Source organism: Fopius arisanus, unplaced genomic scaffold, assembly GCF_000806365.1.
Source record: "Fopius arisanus strain USDA-PBARC FA_bdor unplaced genomic scaffold, ASM80636v1 scaffold00134, whole genome shotgun sequence".
Taxonomy (NCBI): domain Eukaryota; kingdom Metazoa; phylum Arthropoda; class Insecta; order Hymenoptera; family Braconidae; genus Fopius; species Fopius arisanus.
In genome coordinates this window covers 177,809-198,466 of record NW_011887873.1, presented here as the reverse complement: position 1 = coordinate 198,466, position 20,658 = coordinate 177,809, and the positions used below count along the sequence as shown (strand labels likewise).

The 20,658-nt window shown below is 39.7% G+C and overlaps 7 protein-coding genes across 8 annotated transcripts; 4 read left to right on the top strand and 3 right to left on the bottom strand.

The window, feature by feature from the left end:
• Positions 1–339: 339 nt before the first annotated feature.
• On the bottom strand, positions 340–3,153 carry Sqor (Sulfide quinone oxidoreductase). Its single transcript, XM_011313895.1, has 8 exons — positions 2,811–3,153; positions 2,102–2,213; positions 1,794–2,018; positions 1,433–1,633; positions 1,163–1,372; positions 906–1,092; positions 540–786; positions 340–458 (listed from the first exon to the last, which is right to left on the bottom strand). Exons 1-8 carry the CDS (start codon positions 2,915–2,917, stop codon positions 395–397), a joined length of 1,353 nt encoding a protein of 450 aa, XP_011312197.1. The 5' UTR covers positions 2,918–3,153; the 3' UTR covers positions 340–394.
• An 86-nt stretch (positions 3,154–3,239) lies between these two features.
• On the top strand, positions 3,240–7,514 carry LOC105272022 (zinc transporter foi-like). 2 transcript variants are annotated; one of them, XM_011313889.1, is made up of 5 exons: positions 3,240–3,643; positions 4,399–5,014; positions 5,668–5,738; positions 5,858–7,195; positions 7,348–7,514. In XM_011313889.1, the coding sequence occupies exons 2-5, from the start codon at positions 4,414–4,416 to the stop codon at positions 7,492–7,494; spliced, it is 2,157 nt and encodes a 718-aa protein (XP_011312191.1). In that variant the 5' UTR covers positions 3,240–3,643; positions 4,399–4,413; the 3' UTR covers positions 7,495–7,514. The 2 variants fall into 2 exon arrangements, with proteins under 2 accessions (XP_011312191.1, XP_011312192.1); XM_011313890.1 differs by lacking the exon at positions 3,240–3,643 and adding an exon at positions 3,660–4,320.
• Positions 7,515–7,885: 371 nt separating this feature from the next.
• LOC105272042 (uncharacterized) lies at positions 7,886–16,877 on the bottom strand. The gene is made up of 10 exons (XM_011313920.1): positions 16,625–16,877; positions 14,830–16,522; positions 14,291–14,768; positions 10,645–11,229; positions 10,263–10,578; positions 9,684–9,914; positions 9,255–9,575; positions 8,717–9,174; positions 8,481–8,643; positions 7,886–7,974 (listed from the first exon to the last, which is right to left on the bottom strand). The coding sequence occupies exons 1-9, from the start codon at positions 16,774–16,776 to the stop codon at positions 8,510–8,512; spliced, it is 4,368 nt and encodes a 1,455-aa protein (XP_011312222.1). The 5' UTR covers positions 16,777–16,877; the 3' UTR covers positions 7,886–7,974; positions 8,481–8,509.
• Nmdmc (NAD-dependent methylenetetrahydrofolate dehydrogenase) lies at positions 10,208–11,701 on the bottom strand. Its single transcript, XM_011313891.1, has 3 exons — positions 11,339–11,701; positions 10,645–11,198; positions 10,208–10,578 (listed from the first exon to the last, which is right to left on the bottom strand). The coding sequence occupies exons 1-3, from the start codon at positions 11,407–11,409 to the stop codon at positions 10,226–10,228; spliced, it is 978 nt and encodes a 325-aa protein (XP_011312193.1). The 5' UTR covers positions 11,410–11,701; the 3' UTR covers positions 10,208–10,225.
• On the top strand, positions 11,867–14,111 carry Eaf (ELL-associated factor). The gene is made up of 2 exons (XM_011313892.1): positions 11,867–12,322; positions 12,767–14,111. The coding sequence occupies exon 2, from the start codon at positions 12,858–12,860 to the stop codon at positions 13,854–13,856; it is 999 nt and encodes a 332-aa protein (XP_011312194.1). The 5' UTR covers positions 11,867–12,322; positions 12,767–12,857; the 3' UTR covers positions 13,857–14,111.
• A 73-nt stretch (positions 16,878–16,950) lies between the features above and the next one.
• On the top strand, positions 16,951–18,034 carry LOC105272026 (60S ribosomal protein L22). The gene is made up of 4 exons (XM_011313893.1): positions 16,951–17,049; positions 17,291–17,437; positions 17,532–17,653; positions 17,802–18,034. The coding sequence occupies exons 1-4, from the start codon at positions 16,972–16,974 to the stop codon at positions 17,947–17,949; spliced, it is 495 nt and encodes a 164-aa protein (XP_011312195.1). The 5' UTR covers positions 16,951–16,971; the 3' UTR covers positions 17,950–18,034.
• A 369-nt stretch (positions 18,035–18,403) lies between these two features.
• On the top strand, positions 18,404–20,616 carry Atg8a (Autophagy-related 8a). The gene is made up of 3 exons (XM_011313887.1): positions 18,404–18,666; positions 19,294–19,491; positions 19,777–20,616. Exons 1-3 carry the CDS (start codon positions 18,577–18,579, stop codon positions 19,840–19,842), a joined length of 354 nt encoding a protein of 117 aa, XP_011312189.1. The 5' UTR covers positions 18,404–18,576; the 3' UTR covers positions 19,843–20,616.
• The last annotated feature ends 42 nt before the right edge of the window (positions 20,617–20,658 follow it).

Here is a 20,658-nt window from a genome sequence, read left to right as displayed (position 1 = left end):
CATTGAAATTCCACAAGATGTGGTTTACCCCTTCCGTACGTGCTACAGTCGGCTAAATTTCAGTTAAACAAATGAAAAACAAGAAGCATTCGTACAGCAGAAAATAAAATTCACCCCGTCGACTTGATGAACACCCCAGCATTGCAATAAAAACTGGGTTAATAAAAAAAAAACACCCCAGCATTGCGTGTTGCGCCCTCCCTCTCTTGGGGTGCAGTACTACGATGCCGCTGGGGTCACTCAAACCCCCAGAACTGAGCCTCTACTTTAGTCAATCCTCTTTGCTCTCCATTATGAGACTTTTCAGTCCATGCTGTTTTTCAGTAAAAAAGATATACATAGTGAAAATAATTACTGTATTTTATTTGTGGCAAACTGGGTGGATCTAGGACAACTAGGAGGATTTTTTAAAAACATTGAGAATTCTTCTGATTAACTCAGGTCCATTCCAGTAACCCCTGTACACGAAAAAAAAGTTTTAGAAAATTGACCTCAGTGTTCTCCTTAAAATTAATAAGAAAAATATATTAAAAACTCACTTCAACATGAAATTCCAATAGAGGAACGGAAACATTTCCTTCTTCATAAAATACATAATCCACATTTCTTTTTTCTGATCAACGGGAAATGTTTCTAACGGCTGGAGATTATAATCAAATTCAGCTAGAATACATTTTCCAGGCGCTGTAACGAGGGGACAGGAGGCATATCCATTATACACTCCTTGTACGGCTTTTCCCTTGAGCTCGTTCAAAATATTTTTTTCCACAATTTTCGCTTGCGATGCTGAAAAAAAGCTCTTAATATTTACACTCAATATTTTATTAATTAACAAGATGAAAAAACTAGATTTGTCCTCCTGCATAATGATCAATTGATATGTATAAATAGTTGCAATGTTTTACCTATTGCTGCCATTGTCTTAGAATTCGGAGTAGTAGTACAATCTCCAATTCCATAAATATTATTAAACCGACAGTGCTTGAGGGTTTTTGCATCGATGGCTAAGAACGCAGCTTCATTCGTCAATGCTGGATGATTCTTGAGCACATCTGGGGGTCCCATAGGTGGGCAAACATGTAGAAAAGAGTACTAAAAGAGAAAAAAAGTTTTCATATGATTTTTCTGAAATACTACTCTTCAGAAATACCTCCCAAACTACCTTCTGGGTGATTTTCTCTCCAGGATTTTTTAAATTTTTAAAAATAGCCTCTTTCTTAAAGTTATTTATCTCGATCAATGAGCTCTGAAGATTCACCCTGATGTTTCGTCGTTCACACACAGCCCATAGGGCATCCGCGTATTTCTTTACTCCAAAAATCACAGGAAGAGCGGTGTTATAGACAACTTCCATATCCTTGCGATGATTTCTCTGGTGAAAATTTTGGAAAGAATTTAAAAAAAATATTAAATCAATTGAGTAAAGTATTACTTTTGTCCAGAAATCCTCAGCAATATAGGCGATTTTCTGAGGTGCCCCAGGGCATTTGACCGGTGAATTTGGAAATGTGAAGATCGCAGAGCCTTTCGTTGTCTTTTTTATTTTGTCGAAAACACCTTGGACAGTCTCTGGGCCATAAATTGAGCATACCTGGGAATCTGGGTCGTTCAGAGCGTCCACTAGTCCAGGAATCTATCCAAGCAAATTTCAACTATATTTTATATTATAAAAAAATCGAAAACCAGAACCACGCATCTCCTAATTTTCGCTGTAATATGGGAATAGAATAAAATATATTCAATTAAATTGAATTATGGCAATTTAGCTCGGGAGATTTTTTTCTCCAATGTACCTTGGCCCAGTCGAGTTGCAATCCCATGGCAACAATCATTATTTCATACTGTATCGTGTCCCCATTGTTAGTCATGACTTTATTAGATTCTGGATCAAATATTGTTACGCTGTCCTTCAACCATTGAGCTTTTTTGGGTAAAACATCACCCATGAAACGCCTGGACGACTGAAACTTCTTTAAACCACCGCCTATTAGTGTGAACATTGGCTGATAGTAGTGAATCTTTAGGAAAAAGAAAAAACACATTAGGATAACTGAAAATTTTCGATTTCGTCAAGAATGATGATTTTTTTCTTCTTTTTTACCTCACTAGGTTCTACAACAATCACATGATTTGGGGCCTTGTCGAATTTCCTTGACAATTTTGCAGCCATTGTACACCCCCCCGTTCCACCGCCAACCACTAAAATTTTGCAACTAAAAGGAAAACGACCATTAAATATAACTCATTGTTTGTTTTTCTATTTATTGGCGTATATGGCGCGCTACGGGTCTTTTAATATAGAAAACAAATTTTCAATAATTTATTTGAGTATTTGGTGTGTAGAAATGGATAACATTTTTACTATGCAATAAATAATATCTTTCAGCGTTCCAGTTCCTACGGCATTGGATTCGTGCGCCAATCTACGATTTTTCTAGGTAACGAATAAAAATAATTGAATGGCAGCAGAACAGCCCACATTAAAGTATATAACGTTTTTCAATTGCCTGTGATTCACACAATGCTCATTTGTTACTTTTTTTTGGACGCATACATGCTTCTTTTTTAAAGGAATATTATCCTCAGTTTCAAATAAGGAAGTAATAATTGTCCATTTTTTATGTGAGTGCGAATACAGACGTGCTTAATTACGAGGTGATAATACATTACTTCAATGAGAGTGGTTGTGTTTATCAGAGAAGAAATATTCTTCAATAATCACGTATAACTAACTCTATTGGAGGTGTCGAAATTATAAGAACGAGTAACAATAGAATTTTTTAAAACGAATTGCGGGCATTGTTATCTACCTATAGTGTATCTCTTTGGCAGATAATATCGCCATTCTGTGCGCTCTATGGATGCTGCAACAGGTGTTCATAATTATATGACAATACTTCACACTTAAAAATTCCATAAAAATTTGTCACTCCAAAATGATCTTGAAGTTGGCCGGTCAACAAAAAAACTTGGGACTGTCTAGATCTTTCCAATTATCAAGCCTCTGAATATTAACATTCTCCACCGGGGAGTCCCGAAAATAATATTTTTCGTTGCATCCACTTGTCATCAATATATATGATCTCACTGATATGCGGTTACCTGCGGTTATTATTCTGTACGCTTGGGAAAAAAACTTGACAGTTTCCCAGCTGATAAAAAACTGTTTTACCATGGACATGAGGATGGCAATATATCCATATATATATAAAGTATATATATATATGTGGTGGCGCGGGTCAGCGGAGCCGGGATGTTTCCACCATCTCCACGAGCCAGCCATGTTGGATCATTGGCGTCTGAAGGGATCTCTGAGCTCAGAACACCAGAGCCCGGCATACGGCCAAGTTCACCCAGTACTTGTTGCACTGTGTTGTGTTAGTGGTGTATCTAAGTATCCTCGGCATAATTATTCACCTCAAAGAAACAAATGGAACAAGTAAAAAGTCACTCTGAATGATCAACAATAGATTAACCTTGGTGGAGGAGCCGAGTCCTCCCGAAACATTAAAAACTCATCGCCTTGATTGGCTAACACTTTTTTATCCATTAATTTTTTAATAATTTATCTACAAAAGCCAAGGGACAAGCAGTGCCACTGCATCCTGGAGATTATTGGTGATACTGAATCGTGAAATTTCAGGTAAAAAACAGTCTGACAGTGATTTAATTCATAATAATCGGTTTGTGAGATACCTGAACCCTCTAACCTCATTTATGCAGGGTATTAGGTGCGTGGGGGTACCTTTTGACAGCTAAAAATAATCATCCTCCACTGATGGAAGTGAAGGAGAGGGATTCTATTTTGGAATTCTGTCATTATTTCTTGGGGACAAGTCCAGTGGCGAGCTATCGGTGTCTTGGATACTTTGCATTTTCACTCATTTGAATTTTACTTGGGTGGGATAGTACTTAATCATTACGACCATCACTATCAATAAATATTTATATTTTTACAAACGTCATGTTTTGCAGCTCGAATTTCGAGGTGATATTTGGGCAGAGGTATACGAGGTATAAGTCGTTGAAAATGTCATTTATTTTTGTGTGGGTAGAAACGTTCCGCATGATTGAACTATCACTCAACCATTTATTTAGTTGTTGTTGATGAGTGCATTAATTTTGGACGAATATCCAGTTGTGAAATTTGAACTGTCGGGTAACTTATATTCTGCAGAAATAAAGTTTGCATAAAGTGCCGCATGTGATAAAGGAGCCTTATCGCGCCGAGTGACATTAAGTAATTAAGTTGCAATAGCTAATGAAATTGGCTCCCACATAAAAAAGCCAGTTTTTCACTTCGGAGGATAAATTCAAGATGTAAATTTATTAATACTCAGGAATACTCGCTCTTAGGAACTCTCACAGGCTCACCTCACAAATATAATTATTTTCCAGATAATACCTGGAAAAATGTCTCGTCACTTGATGACAGTATGCGTTGTCTGCGTTCTGTGTGCATCTCACAATCCCTGCTCCGCCCACACAACTATTTCACCCAATTCCCAAAGCTATCAGGACCCAATTATTCCACCCCCAAGTCCCAAGTATACAAGAATGCACTCAAATGGTGATCCACGAAATCATCACGAGATGATGACACCTCCAGTGGAGGATCGAGGAGGTTCGGCGGGTTGGCCAAGCCGTTCCAAGAAGCTCCTCCATTCGGAGAAAATGAAAATGCGCTTGGAGAAACAAGAGGAGACAGTTTCGCAGGAAATTCATCACTTGGAGAGTCGAGAGGTCCTGCAGAGGCTCGGACACATCCCAGGGGATAACTCAATGTTCTCTTCAAGAGGACAATACTCAAAGAATCACCCAAGAGTTTATCACAATGCCAGACAAAAGAGACACGTGGAGACCCATGACAATTACTATCTCAAGAAGATTTTTCAAACGTTTGGGGATGGGCAGAGCCTCTCTATGGAGGGCTTTGAGAATATGCTCAAGAAGCTTGGCCTCACCGAACTCATCAAGAACGTCCAGAGAGACCACAGCCAACTAGGCATTAATGGTAAGCTGTGATTTTTTATTAGCGGAATTGGTGAATTGATGAATTCATTGCGTCTCGTTGGATCTCTCTATCACGTGTGCCACCATCATTTAACCCACCAAATTGTCGTTAATTGATCACTCGAGAGATGATACAGACGTTCTCAGGATAATTATTTGGATTCAGGGGATTTTAATCTTATCTACGCTTATCTACTTTTAAAAAATTCTTATTCGTCATAATTCACATTTCACGAGAATTTTCTCGTAATCGTAAACGAGAGAACGCCCCAATGTTTGATTCAACAGAAATTTAATCTACCACTTCATCAGTTTCTATGGCTTAGTATCGCGCTAAGATTTAGAGCTCTGATTACACGGATTTTACTCAAGAAATCCCAGCTCTGCTCTTTAAGTGTGCATTTCCTTTTTTTTTTCTCTCTCTCTCTCTCTCTCTCTCTCTCCCCCTCTCTCCCTCCCTGTCTGTTGTCCAATTACGATGGTCAGTTGGTCAAGGAAATATTTGTTTCCATTATCTGGAGGGCCTTGGCAACATTTGTACAATTATCATTCATCCCTGATTGCTTTTCCCATTTTCATCATCCAAGAGAATTAACACGATTGCATCCCGTTAATGGCCACGATGAAAAGAAAAAAACATCATTTGCTTCACAGGTACATCAGAATCAGCAAATAATTCGGAGAAAAGTTCAGAGGATCCTAACAGCATAACCGCCAAGGAAAAGGTACACTAAGAATTGTTCAGTTAATTTTTTAGTAGTATAATTTGAAAAAATTTGGAAATCGTTGAACTTTTGAAAAATAGCTGAGCCGTCGTAATTGCTAAAATGTTAAATGTGTTTAGTGTCTGAGCACTCGTGACTTCCTCTTCCATCTATCACCAACCGCCCACCCGGCGAAAAACTTGAGTAACTTAACCCAAGACCTCTTGGAGAGAGCGTGTCCAGTACTCCTCTATCACCTCACGAGTTCCTCCCCTCTGGAGAATTCAGGCTGTATAAGTTTTCCCTCGACAATGAGCCAAATTCCCCTCAACTCGTTACCAGAGGATTTTGATGACGAGCCCACGAGAAATATCGTTCAGGTCTGGGTATACTCTACCATCTCTATTGTGATCATCAGCCTTTGTGGTCTGCTGGGTGTTGCAGTGATTCCAGTAATGGGTAAAGCCTACTACAATCAACTGCTACAGTTTCTCGTGGCACTGGCAATTGGTACGTTGTGTGGAGATGCCCTGATTCATTTGTTGCCCCATGCCATGATGTCTTCGCACTCGCACTCCCACTCCCATTCTCACGAACTTGGAGAAATACCCCAGGAGATTGACCACGAGAGCTTGCACAATTCCAACATGTGGAAGGGCCTCACTGCCATGATGGGTCTCATTCTATTTTTCTTCACGGAGAAAGCCCTCTCGATAGTCGCTGAGTGGCGAAAGTACAGACAGAGAAGAAACAAACCTCCATCGAGGGTAAGGGTGATGAGAGAGTCCGAGGGGCCTAATACTGTTGGTGAGAAACTGTGCAAGCACAAGTACTCGTCTTATCCATATTGCTATGGGGAGATCACCACCAAGGACAATCATCACGAGCATGAGCACAATGATAAGGAGAGAAGTGGAGGAGGGGAGGAGATCAAACCTCTCAATGAGGTATCTTCAAATTCTGTGGAAAAGGATGAGGGGGAGAAGAGGGAAGAGTGGAGGCTTGAGGAGGGAGGAGTAAAAAAGGGTGAGGAGGCAGGTGGTGAGGGGGATGGATACACTGTTATTATAAGGGAGCACGAGAATAAACATCATGGACATACTCATTCGCATGGTCATGTGCATGCAGCTCCCGAGTCCATGTCAAGCGTTGCCTGGATGGTAATAATGGGTGATGGCCTTCACAATTTCACTGATGGAATGGCCATTGGAGCAGCATTCGCTGCCAACATTGCTGGGGGCTTTTCAACAGCAATAGCAGTATTCTGTCACGAATTACCTCATGAACTCGGTGATTTTGCGGTGCTACTTAAGGCTGGAATGTCAGCGAAACAGGCCGTTTTTTATAACTTACTATCATCGGTACTTTGTTTATTTGGAATGATTTTCGGGGTACTTCTTGGGGCGCAACCTGCGTCAACCAGCTGGGTTTTTGCCGCTGCTGCTGGCATGTTTATTTACATTGCACTTGTGGATATGGTGAGTTGTTATACAATAATTACGTATTATGTTAATGAATCTTCAAGGAAATTCAAGTACTACCTGACGAGTATTAAACTTAATTTTTTACCTTGTCTTTTGTTCGATATAATTTTTTCAATTATGTGAATCATTGAATTCTGCTTGTTCAGATTCCAGAATTGTCATCAGGACACACTGCAGAAGGTGGATCAAACTGGCAATGCGTTCTCCAAGGACTTGGGCTAATTACAGGCCTTGGGATAATGCTTGTAATAGCCCTATACGAACACGATCTCCAAAATATTTTCAGTGATTAAGTCAAAAAAATTGGAGAAGATCTTTCCTCTTCGTCAATTTATCAAGGGATTTTTTTTTATTGTGGGAGGTGTAAAAAAATCTCTCGAATAATAATATTAGTAGGGGTGGTGTAGTTACTCTGAGATTCCAACGACCCAGGATGTTCACCTGACGAAAGTTCAGATCCAGACTTTTTAAAGTAGAAAGATCATCTGGCTTGATTATTCAATTCTGAACAATACTGAACAATTTATCAGATTATTTTTCCTTAGCGTGAAGCGTAAACAGTAGTAATGAGTGAGAGGTCAATTAGTTGAAAGATGTTTTGCTCAGTGAAAAATGTGAATTGTCATATTAATTGCATTCCAATGTACCAAGGTTCCTTTTCAATATTTTTTTCACACTTTTTCAACTGAACTGCGGTGTTTACATCTTTCGTATTTTGCTTCATTGATCATTTTGGTGCAGAAATGAGGTGCTTAAATGTATTACTGTAATGCCTAGAACAGAGTATAGAACTATTGTGATTATTTTTCATCGATATTTGATTATGGATTGCTGAGGGGAATTGGAGGGATCTCATTTCATTGGTATTCCATGGAATACATTTTTTGAAATAAAAATATTAATTAGAGTATTGGTTATTTCTAAATGCTACTTAATTTTGACAATTTAAAAATTAATTATCCACGTCATTTGCAAGATTTTCAGAAAAGAAAAAGCCAAAGTTCAATAAATCCCCAACCACTGAAATGGAAAATCAATCGGTATCCGATTACTAGCCTTTTATTTTGATCAATCCTCATTTAACACGGAATTTCCACGCTAATGAATAAAAGGCAAACGATCTTATTAAGTATCTTACATTAAGTTGTAATGTATCTTAAATTTATATTCATAGAAAAATGTAATGATTTACTTTTTCACGAAAATGTAATAAAACTTGAATTTTTTGAGAAGGAAATATGTTTGATCTTTGTAATTGATTATTACAGTATTGACTTACATGTTATAAACAATTTGCAATTTTTAGCCTCAGACTTGCAAATGTAGAGGGGCTGGCATCTCTTCGAGTTTTCCCCCGAGAACAGCTAGAATATTTTTGGCAGTCATTATCGACATATTTTCCCTAGTTTCCAAGGCTGCACTTCCGATATGAGGTAGAAGCACTGAAATGGACGTTAAAAGTATAATTAATTAATTAATTAATTTTTTTTGGTAGAAAAATGTCAATCAATTCACCACAATTGTTAAGTTTCAAAAGTTCGTGGTCCAGTGGAATAGGTTCCGGGGTCATGACATCGAGACCAGCTGCCCTGATTGTTTTATTTTTCAGGGCATTGATCAATGCTGGCTGATGGACAATTTCTCCTCGACTGACGTTTATAAAAATGGCAGTATTTTTCATTTTATTGAAGGCATTCTCATTAAACATCTCTCTAGTGTCTGGGGTGAGGGCAATCGTCACAATGACAAAATCACTCTCAGCAAGTAACGTGTCCAAGGGCACGTGTTGGCCATTGAATATCTTAGCCTCTGGCTTTTCCGTTCTACTTGTATAGAGAATTCGAGAAATCCGAAAAGATTTAAGATATTCTCCTACTCTTGCACCAATTCTTCCGAGGCCGACGATCCCAACTGTGGAATTTGCTAGACCTGGTCCACACATAAAGGAAGGGGACCAGGCGCTCCATTCTCCCCTGAAAATCCAGTGAACATTAATGGATTGACTGACATATTCTTTTATCTATTGGATGAATGCAAGTGACAAAACACTGACGCTCGGAGTGCTTGTGCAGATTCGCAGATTCTCCTGGAAGTGGCTAGTAGTAAAGCAACAGCTAGTTCTGATGTAGCATCGGTGAGAACTCCTGGGGTATAGCCCACTTGGACGTTGTGGCTTTTTAGGGCTTTGAGATCGAGGTGGTCGTAGCCCACGGACATGGTTGCCACTGCCTTAAGCTGTGGTCCAGCCGCTGACAGAACCTCTTCGTCGATTTTGTCGGTGAGCAGGCAAAAAACACCGTCGACTCCTCGAATCATCGAGAGCAATTCCGATCTTGGAATTGGAAATGTTTTCTCCCACATTGTTACATCACAGCTGTCAATCGATGGATAATCTTTTCACATTTTTTACTGTGCTTCACGAGCTCCTCATTATTTGTTAAGAAGGTTAATGGTTTATAAAAAAAAAAAAAGAAATGCTCACGTCTTCTTCAACAGATCGATCCCAGCCTGGGGTACATCAGCTCGTGTAACAAGCACTTTCGGTCTCGTCATTTTTGAACTCAGTTTCTTGATAATTCCTTTTGATAAAAAAGGATTAGACCACGCGTATTCGATAGTGTAAAGAATCGGAGATTTCAGAGACAGCTCTCGGACACTATTGAGCCACATAATTGATGATAATCTTATATTTTTACTAGCGCCGTCCCGGCCGCTTCATGAAATTCTCCGTTTCGAATGCATTTGTGAATGTTTTATGAGAATGATAATTGATGTTTTGATGGTTACTCATATAACTGAATTGACTAAATTGATTAAGATCGACTCATGGATGCCAATTTTTTTTTAATTGAGTAAAATTTAATCAAATCGGCTAAAATAATGTGCAATGCAGCATCTACCAATTTGCATTTTGAAAATGTTAAATTTCCAATTTCTATTCTAGTCGATTTGAGTCGATATGAGTCAATTGGCAGTCATGAGAAAAAATTATTTTTGGTGGGTAGGTAAGTTGATAGAAAAAAATTATTTTTTATTCTCAAGATTCTTCTCGGCAGCCCACAGAGTATTCTTCATCAACATGGCAACAGTCATGGGCCCTACACCTCCTGGGACGGGAGTAATGAACCCAGCGACTTTTCTCACTTGTTGGAAATCAACATCCCCGACGATTCTTGTCTTTCCATCGGGCGTATCCACCCTGGTAATTCCGACGTCTATGACACAAGCTCCTGGCTTCACCATCTCTTTGGTGACAAGACCAGGCACACCTGTCGCTGATACCAATACATCCGCTAATTTTGCTAATTTTATCAACTCTGCTCGGGGTGTGTGAATGTGACAAATTGTTGTCGTCATATCGAGTGCTCTAGTATCGCCTGGTGATAAAAAAAAAGTGTAATCAATTATTTTTAGTGGAATGAATAATTATAAATGACCGAAACCTTTTCCATTAGCATGCAGTAAGAGTGCTGTGGGCAGCCCCACGTGTTTCGAACGTCCAATAACGAGAGCATTACGCCCAAAAGTTTTCATCCCGGATCTAATTATTAATTCTCGAACGGCGAGCGCAGTCGCTGGTACAAATCCCTCGCTATCAGTGCTCAAGAGTCCCAAATTTTCAGAATGAAATCCATCCACATCTTTGCTCGGACGAACTGTTTCACAAGCGATTTTTTCGTTCAATCCCCTAGGCAATGGTAATTGCACTAGAACTCCATCAACATCTGGATCATCATTGAGACTCTTAATCTTCCTGATCAAATCCTCCTCTTTAATATCGCAATTCAACAGAATTGTTTCTGCCCGAATCCCAATGGAATTTGCAGCTTTGACTTTTCTCCCGATGTAAACTTCACTCGCCGGATCATTGCCCACCAAAATAGCTGAGAGTCGAGGTTGTTTGCGTCCTGATGCCACCCAGGAGTCGACGATTGTCTTCAAGTCATCTTTTATCTCTTTTGCTATTTGCTTACCACTGATTACCACAGCCTCGCATCTAAAGGGAAGGAAATCATCAAGTACCTCAACTAGATTGACCCAGTTTAAGATTTATTAATTTCGAAAAAATTCATTTCTCCGTGAAAATTTATCTGCTGCGCGTTGCGTTCTGCGTTACATATGTTGATATGTACTCACTGAGACGCTGTCGTGTGAACTTCCCGTGATGATTGCGATGACCAGGCTCTCAAACACCTCAGAACAATCATTCTTTTTATTAAATCACAACAATATCCACGTTGCAGATACAAATCAACAATATAAATCGTTGTGATGACGAAAAAATTAACAATGTGCAGAGGCTCACGCTCAGACCACTATCGATTGTTACTCGAGGCAATTCTCATATTCTATCAACGAGGTCTCCTTAAATAAAGAAATTTAATGGAGGAAAAGTAATTGTCGCTCTTTTGAATACATTTGAAACTCGTTCTCACTCTGTGCAGGGCAAACGAGATCATTGAACTTTCTACATATCGTGCTTTAATTTTTTTTTTCTGCACAATATAGTACTGTGTTATCCACAGCAAACTTCGTTATCGATGATTAATAAATAACCCTTGATATTTACCGAAAATTCTCATGTCCGCCATCTACAGGTTGAATTTATGATTGGAAAATTACGTGATTCCTCTTTTTCCAAGGTTACTGCTCTTTTCGTCTTTTTCCAAAGTGCTTGGAAACCTCAGTATGAACCAGTGTTAAATTGGGTCAATGGGATGTAACCGATCCTAAAAAAAAAATTCCGTCTCCAGAACGCGAGTAACTCCCCGGAAAAATCTCAGGAAATCCACAACCAGAGACTCGGAGGCGTTGAACTGGGGTGAAAGTCAAAGTTACTGATAAAATCCAAGTCAATAGAGAAGTGTCATAGTTGTATCGAGTAAACGAACAGCTGTTAACCATTTCATCGCCAATTCAATGTCACATTAAAATTTTTTATTGAAATCATTGGTGGTGTCCAGTATTGGGGAACAATTGTTTCACAGTTTTCCCGTGAATCTAAAAATTTTTCATTAAATCTTGGATGGTCCAAGGCACTTCGAGGGTGAACTGTCGAGAGAGCTGCCGAGACACTTTTGGGAGACATTTTTCTTCCGAGGTCAATAATTCTTGTCATTCGTAAGTGATTGTTATCTCAATTCAATCATTTCCACATCCAACATTTACTCTAGGTATAGGGTGAGCCTTAAATAACGCCCCAAATCATTAAAAAAAACACTCAATAATTTTTTTAAGACGAAAAACTAAGGCGTCCAATATTTTTCAATAAAAATTTCAATTTCTTTATCGATTTTTAGAAGAATACCATGTCTTGATTGTTAATTAACGCTTATTACTATCTTTTTATTTTCATCATGGTTTAATTTTGTTGGGAAACAGAAAGGTGACGTTTGATTGTCTTAACCTCCAAGATGTAAGATTTGCGATTTTTTACAGTCGAGAAACGACTGATTATTTTTCGGGTGATTTACTAAATGCAGAATTTTGAGAAATTTCGAGGAATTTTGTGGATTATTTTATGATTTTTTCAAAAATTTAATTGACCTGAGAATTCACTTGCAGGTGGAGCTGATTGCTAACATATGGATCCCCAAGGGAGCCTATAGATTGAGTCTATGGTGTGATCCTGGATTTTTTAAGGGATTCGAGAGTTATGAAGTCGATGGCGAGCAATGGATCGCCCTCAGTCTATGGCAGGGACATGGCAGAGAGACTGGGTTTGGGGCCTGAGGTCAGAGAGCTCAAACTGGGACCCACCTTCACTGGGGACCGAGGGACCGCCTTCCACACTCTCAAATATGACTTCAAACCAGCGAGCGTGGATGTTTCGAAGATGGCAACAGTCGAGGTGGGCTCAAACAACACGATGACAGTTACAGTGCCTCACTTGGACGGTGCTGGGATACCTCACACAGTGTTCAAAGGCTCACAACGTCCCTACAGCAAAGAATGTGTTCTGATAATCGACAGGATAACTGGAGAGATAACTCTTGAGAGACTCTCTTCCAATATCCAAGTAAAAAAGACTAGGGTAGAGCCTAAAAGTCAGCTGTTGACAGTCCCTCCGACCAACAGCACCAATTCAGGAAGACCTCACACACCTGTAGAGACAAGGAGGAGTCCAACCCATGGCAGATCCACCAGCAGAACGAAAGTCTCTACTGGCAAGAAGAGAGAGCCCACTGTTCAGCTGCATCCCAAAACTCAGCAGCCAAGTCCCAAGGGATTTTCTCCTTATCATGGAAGAAGTCCTCCTAATGTAAATAGCAACAGTTCTCCAGCGCAATCACTGGGTCCATCGACTCATCCGAGCCTGCCCATGATCGGTGCAGACTTTGAGGACTTTCCAACACCTGCGCAGCCCCCTAAAGCAGCCTCGCCCCCCTCAAAACACGCACCCTCCCCAAATCACACTGGAACCACCACTGTCACCTCTAGGGACCTAGTTGGAGTTCTCAGTGAGTCCAGCTCCAGTAGCTCAAGCTCCTCTAGTTCTGATAGTGATTCTGACGACGAAACTCACAGACCCATGACTGCCAATGGACATGCTAATGGACACACATCATCTCCGAATCCAATTCTCATGCACATGCCGGATAATCTATTGAACGACGATCTTCAATTATCTGAATCTGAATCAGATAGCGATTGATTTTCCCAATAATCCAGTATAAATGAATTCATGGAAACGAAATGATTGAATATATAGCTGAAAGACGATAATCGTTATAAAAAATTATATATATATATATTTTTGCTAAATTGAGTTTGGTGTTTGGCGTTTTATCATCAATTATATTTCTCATTTTGTTCGTCTACTCAAAAGAACATTTTTTTCTTTTCTCTTATATCGTAGTGTGTAATTGTCAGCTCAAACCTTTGAATAAAGCAAGGTCTTGCCAAGTAATTTTTTTTTTTAACATTATTTTGACATTATCCTTCTTTTCTAATGCTTGTAACAGCATTGTGCCTTTATTTATCAATAATTTCTTAAAATTTGGTATCTTGAAATCCATTAATTTTTCTTATCTTGTCAATATAATTGACACAGAAGAAAACTAATAAAATTTGAATAGAAAGCTATTCAGTTGTTCTGGTGATCTAGGATCAACTTGGCTAGTTGTCCTCGATGCCCCAGTTTGGAGTATTTTCTATTTTCACAATTGATTTTAGAAAATTCACTTGCAACAGTGCAGTCAATTTCTGTGTACCTGGTCTTGAGGGCTGGCTCAACAGCCCTCATAGGATGCAAATCACTGTACACCACGAACAATTCGAAAATTGAATTGATCATTTTGTTCCTCGGCAGTTTGAGAATCGACAGGACGTCCTTGTCATTACGGACAATAGGGATGTCCCCCTCGGAGATCTTTCGGGCATTTTGGTAATCTTTAACGTAGAAGGAGATAGTCTCAAAGTTGTCCAGATCGTAACTGCCGTGATTTCTGTTGATGTCCACCTCTGGGGGACGTGGGGTGCCAGTTGGGTAGGCGATGTCTGGATGGTACTCGGTGAATGGAATTGGGCTAAATATTTGGAACTGCATTATTGTGTTCATTCGCACCTGTAAGATAATTCTTCATTTTATTTCAGTACAAATAGTTATAATTATTAAAAAATCGTACCCTGTTAAGGAAATCGGGTTTGATGCCAGAGCCCATCTGCATTATCATGAGAATACTCTCAGGGGTGAACTTTCTGCAAACGAGATCAGCAATAGCCAAGTCGATTCCTGGATGACGACGATCCTCTAAGATACTGACAGGCATTCTAACAGAAAGCCAGCTGACCTTCATCTTGTCTTTCTTAAATCTCTCGCTGACCTCCAGAGCCTTGCCCTTGACCCCGGCAAAAACGTCCTGGGACCCTTTGGAGGGACTACCAGGGTCATAGAGCAGCACGAGCATAAGACTGGTTTTCTCTCTCTTCTCCATGCAAACTTTGAGGTACTCATCGATAAAACTTTTGGCCTCGACGATGGTGGAGGAGTCAACGATCACGATAATACTGACCTTTGAGTTCTCAGTGACGTAGGGCACAGGAAGTATCTCAGCCCTTCCCAGGGGCTTTGTCACTTCAAACCTCGTATTAACCCGCCCTTCAGCACCTACGACGTCAACATCGAGGATGTAATCCACACCTCGTCCTGCATCAAACCTCCTCCAACCGTTGTTCAATCTCTCCAGCCTACTCTGGCCGATCTCGAGCCTCTCCCTAAGCCTCCTGAGGACCTCGTCGACTTCCAACTTGAGAGCGCCAATCAAAGGCCTCGACGTCTCGCGATCCGTCGCCATGAATACGTGCGACTCGTTGAAGTAGTGCCAGGGGATTAGATCGAACCTTCCTAAAGGTGGCGACGCTCCAGGGACTCCAATTGGCCAGGAAACCTGTGAAAAATTCCTAGAAGACTCCGCTATCTCCTCAAAATCTCCCTCCATACTCTCAATTAACACCTCGACCTCTCTGGCCCTGTCCACCACCCATTGCACATGGAGTTTGTAGATTATGGCATGATCGAATACTGAAGTAATCGTCAGGGATTCCCTAAGCACAGAAGCCGCTCTGTCCTCGGTAAATCCCCCTGGATAATCTCTAGATAAAATCTCTATTTTCCCAAGTTCTTCAAATTCTGCCAGATCCCTCGAGACAAACGAGATGTCCCCCAGGCTCTGAAGACACTGGAGACTTGTGGAGTGCTGGACACATCTTCCAAAATTGACGTCGTCGATGTCGGAGAAGGTGTTCTTGACGCACCAGTCAAGATTGCTCTTGATTCTCTTGACGATGGAATTGGAGAGGACGATGCCAGCGTCCAGGGAGCAGTGGCCAGGGTCATCTTCCAGGGGGAGGCCCATGTAGACGTCTCTGGAGACGGATATCTTTTCCAGAAGATCATTCAGTCGTCTTCCGCTGATGTAGGACGTGTCCTTGACGATAAAGTAGAAGTCGTACTCCTCGAGGTAATTGTCGGTGATGTATTTGATGATGTGAAAAGGCTTCAGCAAGTCTCGGGTGTCGGTGAAGCCGACGATCCCTGGAAGACTGACGTTTGGCTTCGACCCTTCGGGAATTGTGATGAAGTAACGAATTCTGTCCACTAGGTGAGCTAGGGTCTTGTTCAAAGCGATTCCCCGGGTATGCAGGTGCTCCCGAGAGGACGAAACTCCCACGAAAAGTCTCTCCCGGATTCCTAACTCTGTTGAATAATATCGGGGACGGATCAGAGATTTCGGTACCTTTTGAGGAAGTCTGGGTTTCTGTGCAAGGTTTATTTTCGGGAGGTACTCATCCGTTGGATCCTGCGCAGGCATTGGCGCCCTAGAATTCAGTTTTTACGATTCGATTCAATTCTTCTATTATCCTGATATTTTTTTTGTTTTTTCAAATTGTGAGGATTTCGGCTAATAACAATTAAATTACCAAGACTCATCGGCGGGTGAATTGGCATCGCTACTCTCGGAGATCTCCAAGGGAGACATGAAGAGACTTAGACTGAGACCCAGACAGACACCGATCATCAGGTATCCATTTCCCCGACAGGAATTCCACGTCATCTTCACCAGTTTTCCCATTACTCGGTGAATTGTAAATAATAATCCTGTCCCGACATAAACTCAAACGAGTGCATCCAATAAATCATGAGATTCCGAATCAATGGATCCACTGTTTATGATCCAGCATCCAGAGGATTCAGAGACATTGAGACTTCAAACGCCACGACACCTATTGCGCCCTCAGTAAACTTCATAGTCTGCGCTTCTTTCTGGATGATCACTGCGCCACCTAAAGAGTTGTTAACTATTTTTTATTCTTTCTGTCTTCGACAACACGTAAACATGGCTCCGGTGAGTTTGGTCTCCGTTGAAAAATTAAAAAAATCCTGATTTATTGTAAAATATCACCGAAAAATATCGCTGGGATAATAACGAGTGATTGCTGGCCAACGCCATGGAATTATTTCACTGAATTATTAGTAATGGATGGGTCGGATTTAAGTGGATTATTTTTGTGAGGGTTAGAGCGGCAGATTTCAATGTCTCAACTCACATGGCGATGTGATAACCATGGTTTTCTCGATTTTTCCAGCAAGTCGCTGCCAAGAAGCCAGCCAAGGCTATTGTTGCGAAAAAGCAACATCTTAGGGGAAAAAGCCAAAAGAAAAAGGTTTCCCTCAAGTTCACCATCGACTGCACACACCCTGTTGAGGATAACATTATGGATGTTGCCAGTTTTGTAAGTAGCACTTGTCAAAAATTTCTACCAAAAATAATCTGTTGTAGCATTCTATTATTAATTTTTAACATTAATATATCGATGATTTTCATAGGAAAAGTACCTCCAGGAAAAAATAAAGGTCAACGGCAAGACGGGAAACTTTGGAAATAATGTGAACTTGGAGCGAAATAAAAATAAACTCTCTGTCAACAGCGACGTCGATTTTTCCAAGCGGTGGGTATCGATCTTTCTCAGAATTAATTAATCCATATGAATGATTAAAAAGTGAAATATTCATTGAGCTCCTGTGTTCATCCCCGATCAAGTGAGATCGATGAGAAGATCGATATTTGCACTAATCAAGAGGCATTTATTTGTGCAGGTATCTCAAGTACCTCACGAAGAAGTACTTGAAAAAGAACAAACTTCGTGACTGGCTCCGTGTTGTCTCCAAAGACAAGGACACCTACGAATTACGTTACTTCCAAATCACGAGCCAGGAAGACGATGACGAAGATGACGCAGAGTAAATTTTCCTCTAACTCTCTTTTATCCAACACGTCTGACATTTACTGTATGTTTTTCAATATAATAAATGTTGAGAATTTAAATAAGCATTTTTCTTCATTAATTTCCTTTCCTCAAATTCGATAATATAAAAATTGATGTTTAAAATAAAAGATCTTTCTTTTTCATTGAAGCTTAAATTGAATTCGATGCAATAATTGCGTCATTACGTCACAGAGAGTCACGTGCCTCGTACCCTCCCGAAATGTCAAAAAAAACCTTTAAATTAAAATGCCTCAAAAAAAGAAAAATCCGAGGAATTTCCTTGAAATGGCCTTTCGTGCAAAATTGCCACTTTCAGTCGAGATCGATACGTCTGATTATCAAGTCTATGAAAGAAAACATTAAAATTTCTGGAGGTCCGGAGGAACTATTTTTCTAAGCGTAGTAGCAACTGCGCACGCGCAAGATGATGTTATGACAGTTGCAGATGTCCGCTGATTTCTCAGTCATCGAAGTGATTGTCTCAAAGGAAGTTTATCCCTTTGCTATTTACCTCGATAAAATTGTCCAAGAACCTCTCAAATCCATTGAAAAACAATCAAGAGCCGTTTAAATAGAAAAATCTTCGTCTTCACGTGCAAAAAAAAATGAAATTTCAATATAAAGAGGAACATCCCTTCGAGAAACGAAAGGCCGAGGGCGAGAAAATTCGACGAAAATATCCGGACAGAGTCCCAGTAAGTCATCACATCTCGAAAATCTACCTCTTTATTTCATTCACCCACAATTTGGCATTTCTCCGATTTTCCCAATCTCATAAACATCGAAAAATCAGGGGATAATCATGAGTTAGGACTTTTCCCCTGTCGATGACGACACTAATGGACTCCGGAGCACACAAACACTCGTCTACGTCACCAGATTCTTTTGTTTCCTCATTTTTCCTGGCTTTCCCAGGGATTTAATAATAATTCCCATTTTTTCCCGACCTTCGACCCTGCTCTGTCCCTATTTTCAACTCATGGAAGGATTTTTTTGGCACCAGCGAGGGGCAAATGCGGGGGGGGGGGGGTTCTACGCCGTACATACGAGGAATAAACACAAGGTGAAACGAGTGTGTTTATTCCTATTACCAGTTCTGTCATGTGTAAATCGAAATCTTTGATTTATGAAAAAAAAAATCAATGAGATAGGTATCTGGGGATAATGTCTACACTTATCTTCAATGATTCGCTTATTTATTTCGGTAATTGGTGAGAAAGCAAAGGCCTAAGTCATAAAAAAAGAGAGAGTTTATTTTTCAGTAGAGATTTTATAGGGTTTGTGGATGATCTGGGGTTTTTTACTGTTGATTATTTATTTAGGTAATTGTTGAGAAAGCACCAAAGGCCAAGATCAGTGACTTGGACAAGCAGAAGTACCTGGTCCCCTCTGATCTAACGGTAGGTCAGTTCTACTTTTTGATTCGTAAGCGCATACATCTGCGTCCTGAGGATGCACTCTTCTTTTTCGTAAACAACATCATTCCACCCACAAGTGCCACTATGGGCTCTCTCTACCAGGTAAATCAGTATCACGATTGTTTTATTTTCGGATTTGGCATTTTTCCACAATCTTGGGATTGGGACGAAGGCCTTTATCAATATCAACCATCTGCATTGATTTCGAGACAGTCGTCAAGGCGATGAGAGATTCTCTTTTAAAATTCTCCTGCACTTTTCAAAAAGATATAAATTTTTCTCAAGTAACTGCAATTTATAGTAATTTCTGCATTTTTTCATCGTAAATGAAGAAAAAGAGAAATTTCGACAGTTTTTTTAGGATAAAAAAAAATATTATTTTCACAGGAACACCACGAGGAGGATTGCTTCCTCTATATAGCATACAGCGACGAGAACGTGTATGGACACTAGATCGTCCGCATTTTCCACCATGACGCACCATATCCCCACGAGAAAATAAATCAGACGAATAATTTCACAGTCTAGAGTCTGAAAATTTCCAGAAATGAGTGATAAAACTCGAAATCCATTTTAGATAATGAAAAAAAGAATAACTATCCGAAAAATAATGATTTATCATGAAAAATTACTATTTCGATTCCAAAATCTAGTCTATTTAATCACTCTCTCAAGATTGCTCTCCTGTCACTCATTAAATTCTATTGAAAAGTATTTTGCTTGGAGCTGATGTCAAGTATGCAATGAGTGAAATAAAATTGACAGATGATTTCCACGGGATGGTGGAAGAGAAACGGCTAGAATTTCATTAGAAAATATCAATGCATTCGTCGCAGGGATGAAGCAGTGTAAAAAAAATAATTGAAAAACAATTTTAAAAACGATAAAATTCATAAAATCGGCGTGATAATTTTTATTTCACTATTAGGCTAATGTTGCTCTTGTATTTTCAATAAGTATAATGTTATCTTTTAGTTTATAAAAAATGGCGCTCGCTTGATTGATATGTCAATTAAATTTATCGTTTAAATTTCTCAACAGAAATATTTACAGCTCTAATTAATCTTTTTAATTTAATGGAATGGTGATAAAACGTAAATTATGTGGTGAAAATCGAGTTATAATCATTGTATTAATTCAGTGGAAATTTGATTGCGATGGAAAGTGATTAATCGATGGAAACGCCAATAAAACGACAAAAAAACGACAAAAAAATGTTAAATAGGACACGATTAGTTGACGATTTTCTGGGGGTAATGTATCTTCAGG